At 39.2% G+C, this 9,337-nt stretch overlaps 1 protein-coding gene across 1 annotated transcript in view; it reads left to right on the top strand.

Annotated features, from left to right (window-relative positions):
- Positions 1-9,035, top strand: part of snx3 (sorting nexin 3) — a 33,142-nt gene extending 24,107 nt beyond the window's left edge. The window contains exons 2-4 of the mRNA XM_043687084.1: positions 3,086-3,181; positions 6,043-6,167; positions 8,145-9,035. Of these exons, the coding sequence (XP_043543019.1) occupies positions 3,086-3,181; positions 6,043-6,167; positions 8,145-8,259 (336 nt within the window). The 3' untranslated portion in view covers positions 8,260-9,035. The remainder of the gene's footprint in view (positions 1-3,085; positions 3,182-6,042; positions 6,168-8,144) is intronic.
- Positions 9,036-9,337: the final 302 nt, after the last annotated feature.

Raw genomic sequence — 9,337 nt, 5'->3', positions numbered from 1 at the left:
CTCCTCTAGCTTATCTCTCCATGCTTCAGGCTCTCTGCCTTTATTCCTGATGAAGGGCTTTTGCCCGAAACGTTAATTTCCCTGCTCCTTGGATGCTGCCTGAACTGCTGTGCTCTTCCAGAACCTCACCATTAAGTGTATATGTCGGCTAAGATTTGCTTTCCCAAAATGCAGCACCTCGCATTTATCTGAATTAAACTCAATCGGCCACTTCTCAGCCCATTGGCCCATCTGGTCCAGGTCCTGTTGTAATCTGAGGTAACCCTCTCCGATGTCCACTACACCTCCAATTTTGCTGTCGTCTGTAAACTTAACTGTACCTCTTATGCTTGATTACAAATCACTTATGTAAATAACAAACTAGAGGACCCAGCACTGATCCTTGTAGCACTCCACTGGTCACAGGCCTCCAGTCTGAAAAACAACACTCCTCCACCCTGTCTTCTACCTTTTTTTGAGCCAGTTCTGTATCCAAATGGCTAGTTTCCCCCTTTATTCCATGAGATCTAACCTTGCTAACCAGTCTCCCATGGGGAACCTTGTCAAATGTCTTACTGAAGTCCATATAGATCACATCTACTGCTCTACCCTCATCAATCCTCTGTTACTTCAAAAAGCTCAATCAAGTTTGTGAGGCATGATTTCCTGTGCGCACAGCCATGTTGACTATCCCTAATCAGTCCTTGCCTTTCCAAATACATGTACATCCTGTCCCTCTGGATTCCCTCCAACTTGCCCACCACCGAGGTCAGGCTCACCAGTCTGTAGTTCCCTGGTTTGTCTTACTGCCCTTCTTAAACAGTGGCACCATGTTTGCCAACCCCCAGTCTTCCGGCACCTCACTTGTGACTATCGATGATACAAATATCGCAGCACGAGGCCCAGCAATTTCTTCTCTAGCTTCCCACAGTTCTTGGGTACACCTGATCAGGTTCTGGGGATTTATCCACCTTTACTCGTTTCAAGACACCCAGCACTTCCTCCTCTGTAATGATGACATTTTTGCAAGATGTCACCATCTATTTCCCTACAGTCTATATTTTCCACATCCGACTATCGATGATACAAATATCGCAGCACGAGGCCCAGCAATTTCTTCTCTAGCTTCCCACAGTTCTTGGGTACACCTGATCAGGTTCTGGGGATTTATCCACCTTTACTCATTTCAAGACACCCAGCACTTCCTCCTCTGTAATGGTGACATTTTTGCAAGATGTCACCATCTATTTCCCTACAGTCTATATTTTCCACATCCTTTTCCACAGTATTTTGCATCAGTATTATTCATTTAGTATCTCTATTTTCTGCAGCTCCACACAGGCTGCCTTGCTGATCTGAGGGGCCCTCTTCTCTCCCTTACCCTTTTTGCCCTTAACATATTTTTAAGACCCTTTTGGATTCTCCTGAATTCTATTTGTCAAAGCTATCTCATGTCCCCTTTTATGCCCTCCTGATTTCTCTCCAGTATACTCCTCCTTCCTTTATACTCTTCTAGGGATTCACTCGGTGTATCCTGTCTATACCTGACACATGCTTCCTCCTTTTTCATAACCAAACCCTCATTGTCTTTAGTCATCCAGCATTCCCTATACCTACCAGCATTTCCTTTCACCCTGACAGGAATATACTTTCTTTGGATTCGTATCTCATTTCTGAAGGCTTCCCATTTTCCAGCTGTCCCTTTACCTGCAAACATCTGCACTCAATCAGCTTTTGAAAGTTCCTGCCTAATAGTGTCAAAATTGGCTTTTCTCCAATTTAGAACTTCAACTTTTAGCTCTGGGCTATCCTTTTCCATCACTATTTTAAATCTAATAGAATTATGGTTGCTGGCCCCAAAGTGCTCCCCCACTGACACCTGTCACCTGTCATGTGACCTGAAGATTTTCGCTACTTTCGGAAAACTAAAGACCGAATGCTACTTGTACTTTAGGAAATACAAGTGCCCTGTTCATTAATCAAAACCAAGTGCTACTAGCAAGACAGTGGCTGTGGTTAGCACTGCTGTCACTCAGCAACAGTATCCAGGTTGAACTCCAGCCTGGGTGACTGTCTGTGGAAACCATGTGTGGGTTTCCTTAGGTACTCATTGCCTCCCACACTCCAAAGATGTACTGGTTGGGTGGATTGGCTGAGCTAAATTGTCCAGAGATGTGTAGGCAAGGTGGATTAGCCATGGTAACTAGACATGAGGAAGAAGCGATGTTGAGCCTGGATAGGATGCTCTTCAAGAGTCAGTGTGAACTTGTTGGGTAACTGACGACCAGTTTCCATACTTGGGATTTTATGTTGTTAAGGTTTCTGGAAAAGCCCATCAGGAAGGGATGATGAAGGCTTTTGCCTGAAACTTCGATGCGCCTTGGCACTGCACTCTTGACACTGATCTCCAGCATCTGCAGTCCTTACTTTTGCTTAGTTTATTCTATGAAATTGGTTCTCAATCCTCTGCAAATAAAACAGAATGTAGATGGCTTGCTACAGCTGTTTCTGCAAGTTCTGACCACATCTAGGGTGTTGTGCAGTGTCCTGTAGCTTGGTAAAGATTTTTTTGCCATAGGACAAAATACAGAAGTTCATAGGATCGGTTCCAAGGCTAGCAGGCTTGATTTAAGCTTGAGAAAACAATCTGAAGTTAAGGATTGACAAGTGATCATTAAAGGTTACAATTCTTTTGTAGGGTAGGGGTACATGAGGTTCCCCTAGTTGTCCTGTGTCCTGTTTCTCCCCCCACCCCTGTCAGAGGTCTGTGGAAATACCATAAGCAGATTCAAGAAAAATCTAGAATTTCTCAGACCAATGATGTCTGTGGGTTAGACATGTGTCAAAGTAGCAATAAGTAAATGATGTAGAATTCAGTGTTGGCTAACTTCTATTCCTGCACAATCCCACATTAGAATGATCCTCCTATACTGAAGACCCATGGGTGGTTGGAACAGAAGGAAAATGCTCAATTAGGGTGTCTGCCCTGATTTTGAAGATGCATCAATTGTTGGAAGATGTTTTTCAACATGGCTAACCTTAAGTCTTTTGCATTAAACTTTAACTGCTTAAAGCTGTTAATTGCACTATTGATCCTATTTTTCAGACTAATCTTCCAATTTTCAAGCTGAAGGAATCTTCTGTCAGAAGAAGATACAGTGATTTTGAATGGCTGAGAAATGAACTTGAAAGGGAAAGCAAGGTAAAACTTTACTGTTCAATTTTGTTTAATTAGTAATGGCTGATATAGTCTTCAGTGCATTTGAGATGGAGACAACAGTGGATTTATGCTGGAGAAAGAGTTCAATGCCTCATACATAAAAATGCTCGTTAGTATATTGGTTTGGCTTACTTCCCTTCTACCTGTACACCTGTCAATATCTCATTTTGTAATGCATAACATTCCTTAAACTCTGCACTTGTTGCAAATATCCCAACAGAGTGGTGAGGGTGATCTGAGTCGGCTAAATTTACTTAATCTCCTTTGGGAATGTCAGGCACCTCTGGGGCAGGTGGGATCTGAATCTTAGTGCAAAAATGATTTGCCAAAGTTAAAGCACTAGATTGAAATGACAGCAGAAGTGCAGTTTGTATGTATACATATTAAACTAGAGGTTTAGAGCTTGAAGATTGAGAAGCAGCATTCTATCTCTCCTGCACAGAAGCAAAAGATCTCTGCATAATAGTAACTTCCAGAACTGCAAGTCCATACTATGATCTGCATTGGCTTACCACAGTTTGGGAAATGTTGAGAAATAATTGGGTGCTCCTCGGAGTAATTGAAATTTATCTTTAATGACTTTGCTAACTGCAACCAGGCAATGCATTCTCCAATTTAGCAGAAATCTTGTCGGCAAACTGGTGTTACAGACTGAGCATTATTGCATTGGCCTTTAGAATTGTTTGCCACCATCTAAGATCCTGGCCCAGCACATCCTGTCACTGCTACTAAGAAACTAATCAACAAATGTTTGTGTTGGAGACATGGCAGCTGAGGATGCGCACATCAAAATTAGATGCCAACCTTGAAGCTGCTACATAAGAGGAAGTGACCTAGTAGATATGAAGTAATCACTCAACCCATGGCTCAAATAAAATTAGTTCCTCTGTATTGTCAGTGGACAAATTTTGAGCACAGGCTAGTTGCCCCACCTCCAGCATTTAAAATGGCTGAACAGATTGTGGCTTCCACTCAAAATTCCTGCTTCTCTCTCTCCACCTTTTTTGACTTGTCAATCCACACAGTTGTGAATTATTGCTGAACCACATCTTGGTTTATTTCAAATGTCTCCCCAGTTCTAATCAGTGCAGAATAAGGAGCTATAGTGTTGTTTAATCTTGAGTTGGAAGTGCTAACAATCTCTACTGCCTCCTGAAGTCTAACAACATACCTGTCAGTTTTCAGTTGGTGATTGCACTTCATGATCAATGGTTAAAGCAATGAATACAGCTATAACTGGCATCTACTGGATGACAATTGCCAAGGGTAACTCTTGCTCAAAGCAGATGAGTGCCTATTGGTCTATTCAATTTTAAGTCCCACAGTGCAATTCCTCAGTCTTCTAATGACCTTCCCTTTGTCAGTCAGTATTCATTGCAGCATTCCTCACTTTAGTCCTTGCCAATAAGCAGCAGGACCTAGGCCATGTATAATGTGGGTTGGATGTGTAGTGAGTGCTATTTTTAACCTGTACCAGGTAACCACCTCCATCAAATCTCTCTCCCCATAATCCTTTTTTCATTGGTAACCCTTTTAGTGGTAACACTCACTCACTGCCTTGTCAGTGTTTATGGTTGCTTCAGTTAAACTTCTGCTCAGGCTTGGCTTTCTCTGGGCGACCTGCTGACTCTTGAGCTTGTGCTTTGTGGGTGGTTGACATGTAGGGTGTAATGTGTGCTATGCTACCTGTCAATTTTTTGTTTTCTCAAGCTGCAAACAATCCTGACTTGGAAATCCATGTTCCTTCAGTCCAGGCTGAATTGTAGTTTCCCTCTGTGGAGAAACTACACTAAATGGATTAGTGATTTATGAAAGCAGCTCATCCTTGCTATTGCCAATAAACACTTGCTACTGGTTGCAATTCATAGAACAAAAACAATAGGCAAGCCATGTGCTATTTTCAAGATAATCTCATCTTTTGAGTTTGTAGAATCAATGCCTCAAATGAAACTGCTTCCTCTTTGAGTCAATCTTGTCTGAAATTTGAGCTAGTTAATTTAATCTCAATTGGATATGTAGATTAATGTCTACATAGTCAAATCAGCTTATTGTGCAGCAAAAATAATTAAAAGCTGCAGAATAAATTGAAATGGTTTTGTGGGAGACCTTCATAATTTGATTTTTAGATGCTTTCATTTGAGATTTCCTGGACTGCTTCGGCCATTTGGCTTCCACTATAAATTAAATCCAACCATCTTTAGTGGTTGGTACAAACCAGTTGAATTTGTTCCTCCAGTTTACTTCCCTTTTTTAACTCTTTTAACTAAAATTTGTTGAAACTTAGTTTAACTTCAATCTGTTTTATTCCTTCTGTTTCATTGTCAGCTAGCATCATAGAATGGGAATTTTGTTTCACCAAGTCTTGAGGCATTGGCCATTGTACCTTGGAACAGCATTAACACTAAACAATGTTAGAGTACAATGCCCTAAGTATCAAGATTGGTTCCAACCAAGATTCCAGGAGTACTGTGGTCCTGTTAGAATGGTGCTTGAAGTAACTTCAGAAGTCACTGATTCCAAAATGTTTGCCTCCAGTTTAGAGGATAATATCCAGTGAAATATTAAGTCAGTTCATTGCTACTTTAAATGTTTGTCTAAAATGAAATTTTATCTTGACCATTTCAATTTGTACAATATAATTCTTGGACTTTGAATATCTAAATCTTGATTTTTAAGTAAACATGGAGATGCTTTAGTCCCTCTGGCCAATCCTTGTGCTAAGGATGTGCAGTAAGCAATTATAATCTGAAATAGAAGTTTTCCCTTGAGGGAGCAAGATGCAAAATCTGTTGCTCTGCATGATAAAGAGCCTACTTAGTTTCTGAAAATATTTTTTCCCTTAGGTTGTAGTGCCACCACTACCTGGAAAAGCACTATTTCGTCAGCTTCCATTTAGGGGGGATGATGGAATATTTGACGATAGTTTTATAGAAGAAAGAAGACAAGGACTTGAGCAGTTCATTAACAAGTGAGTATAGCTTTCTGTTGACTTTTCTGTTGCTTTTGTGTAGTGTAGATGTGTCCATGTTGAACTTCAGTTACTCTTCCAATTTTTGACTTAATTGGTATTATAATGATGGGAAGCAGCAGTCCAGAAATTTTCTGAAGTTAATGGAAAAACATTGATATGCAGTATTTTACTCATGCAGGATAATTTTTTATAATCACTTTCAAAATGATTCCAGTATGAGGCTAAGGGCACAAAGGGGCCTTGTTTTCTGTGCATAATTTATGTAAATTGCCTTTAAAATTGTGTTCCATTTTAAGTCTTGTACTTCTTTTCCTACTCACGTACTTATTTTTGGTCTAAGGTGGTCTTCATTTAAAGTGAACAATAAAAAGTTATACCTGCAATTATTTGATTGCTGTTGCCATCTGTTTCATGTGTAAATGTGGCATAGCTATGGCTTTGAATAATGAAAGTATGTTAATTCCCATATGTGAGCCACTAAGTAAGAATTGGGTAAATAAAACATCTAAAATTGGACTTGCCTATTTTTCAGTCCCTCTGCAAATGAGGAGCAAGTAATGTAAAAACATGTAATTAAGCAAAATTGGGCTGAGATAAGGCTCTAGTGTGAGCATGTCTTCTGCTAGAAATGCCAAGTGGTTCATTTGTCCTCCAGCAATCCCAGCTAGTTTTAAGACAATTCAATTGTCAAATGCCTGCCAATGATTAGCAAAAATCTAACCAATGCCCCATAGTAATATCATTGAAAATCATCAGAATCCCCCACCCAGTACAAACATCCTGGGTGTTATCATTGACCAGAAACTGAACTGGGCTAATCACTATCAAAAGTGGCTACACTGCAGTCAGTGACTAGAAATTCTGTGGTGACTAATTTGCCCCTCCAACTGTCTACTTCGTCACTTTTTAAAGTCATGTAAATTCAAGGCACTGCAAGCCACTCGCAGGCTGGAAAGCTAATGTTTCACTTTCATGCTGGCAGATCCTGATCTAAGCAATTTATTTATGGTGGAGGAATTGCATTGTAACCTTTTAATTGCTAGACTTAGCTTGAATATTTTGAAGTTGAGTTGTATACAATTATTAGCTTTAATCTGTGTAGGAATTTTAGTGCAAGTATCTAAAGGCATGAGTTCAAATTGTATTGTCTGTTGAAGACACTAGCTCAGCTTAGGCTATTATTCATTCTAGGTCACAAGCCTGCTTCAGTGAGTTGATATCAGGTCTATGCAAGACCCTTTTGGTCTATCAAGTGTGCCTGGTGGAGTTAATTACAAAAATGACCTCTTCAAATTGAATTTGGTGAAATTAAATGATCTTATTGCGACCAAAGATTTGGTAATACTATCATAAACTCTGCATTCGTACAGCCACTAGGATCTGAGTCTCATGTCGGTTCTTTGCAGTTGAAATACGTTGATTGGACATGGCTGGGGTGGGTCAATACATAATGCTCAGCAGGCCAGATGCACTGTAGTTTAAAAATTTTAATCTAAATATGGTCTTAATTGCATTAGTTGCTGACAACTGCTGAAAATCAACAAAATTCAAGACAAACCATACCTTTGTTTGTTTTTTAACCTGATCACTTCCATTCTAGAGTTTCCACTTTTTTTGAACTAATGGATTAGTTAGCTCAGTTGGCTGGGCAACTGGCTGGCAATGCAATGTGGTGCCAACTGCCTAGACTCAATTTCCATATTAAGATTGCTGAAGGACTTCCTTGACCCCTTCCCTTCACCTGAGGCATGGTGATCTTCCAGTTAAACAGCCACCAGTTATTTCATGGTGACTTTAGTCTAGTAAGAAAGTGGAAACTTTGCTTTGAACTAAACATTGCATCTCAATTGAGTAGCCTAACACTTTTTAGCTGTCTTGATGTCTTTAAATTTCTGTAGAGTGGTGTTTAAAATTGTACACTGAAGCAATTGGTCCAGTGGCTCACTTTTTTTAAAAATCTCCTCAATTTTCCAGAGTTGCTGGGCATCCTTTGGCACAGAATGAACGATGTCTTCATATGTTTCTTCAAGAAGAAATCATAGACAAGAACTACACACCTGCAAAAGTGAAGCATGCACAAACAGTATGAATGGACTAAAACACTGATTCTTTTTCCCAAGCAATCCTTCCATACCAATTTAATTATGGCTTTGGTTAATCCTCAGTACATCTTTCTACTTATTGATGTTTCTGAAAGCAGAATTTCTGTGCAGATCACAAACCAGGAAGATCTACATTCAGGATTTAGAGCAAGCTACTGTAATTTGGCATTGTATAACTTTTTTTGCTTTATTTCATTCTGAAGCCTTAAATTGAGTAAAGAAAATTGCTGATGGATTTTGTTCTTTGTGCCCAGATGTTACACTTGGCAGAAATTGCTGTCAGATTTATCTGGTATAAGTATAGCATTTCTAACTTTTTATCTGATGCTTCATCAGTTGAGAATATTTTTATAATGCATGTGCTTTGTAAATTAATAATCTAGCTGAACATTATACATTTGGCAAGATGTCTGCTTTTGAAAAGAATATAGATGGTAAAAGACTTGTTTGAGCCCAAGCTGAAATTGAAATTCCAGCTTCTGGAATGTTCTTTCAGACTGAACAGCAATATTAATGTTGCTGTCTAACTTCCACTCCTCTTTCCCCAATTGCTTTAAAAGCCCACATCTATTATGATGTCCATAACTCTGGCTGTTATAATTATGTATCAAGTTCCATTTAAATTGTTCCCTGAATAAGTTTTTGTACCAAAAATTTTCTTGATGATAAAGTCTCAGTTTATTTCTGTTTGCCAAACACTAGAACTCACCTTCTGTAAAGTTGGAATATTTTCAAAATAAAGTCTGAAATGTTCAATCATTAATTTTGTGGAAAACTTTCTAGATGTTTCACTTTAAGCATTAGTTAAGCATAAATCTGAATACATGGTTTATTTTGATCATAAACTATTCTCAGTTTGCCTTGTTTAGTGATGGGTTTTTAAACTGGATATACAATCTAGAGCACTCCTTTGTTTGCAAGACAATTTTGTTGCTCCATATATATTGGAGGGGCCAAGCAACTGCACTGAAATGAACTTTTAGTTTTTTTTTCAAACTTAAACCTGTGCTTCAGTACACTGAAATCACTACTCTAAAAGTCACCAAGACTTCCCTTCACTTCAGG

Source organism: Chiloscyllium plagiosum, chromosome 3, assembly GCF_004010195.1.
Source record: "Chiloscyllium plagiosum isolate BGI_BamShark_2017 chromosome 3, ASM401019v2, whole genome shotgun sequence".
Lineage (NCBI taxonomy): Eukaryota > Metazoa > Chordata > Chondrichthyes > Orectolobiformes > Hemiscylliidae > Chiloscyllium > Chiloscyllium plagiosum.
The sequence above is the reverse complement of the archived record's forward strand: the minus strand, read 5'-3'. Positions and strand labels throughout refer to the sequence as shown.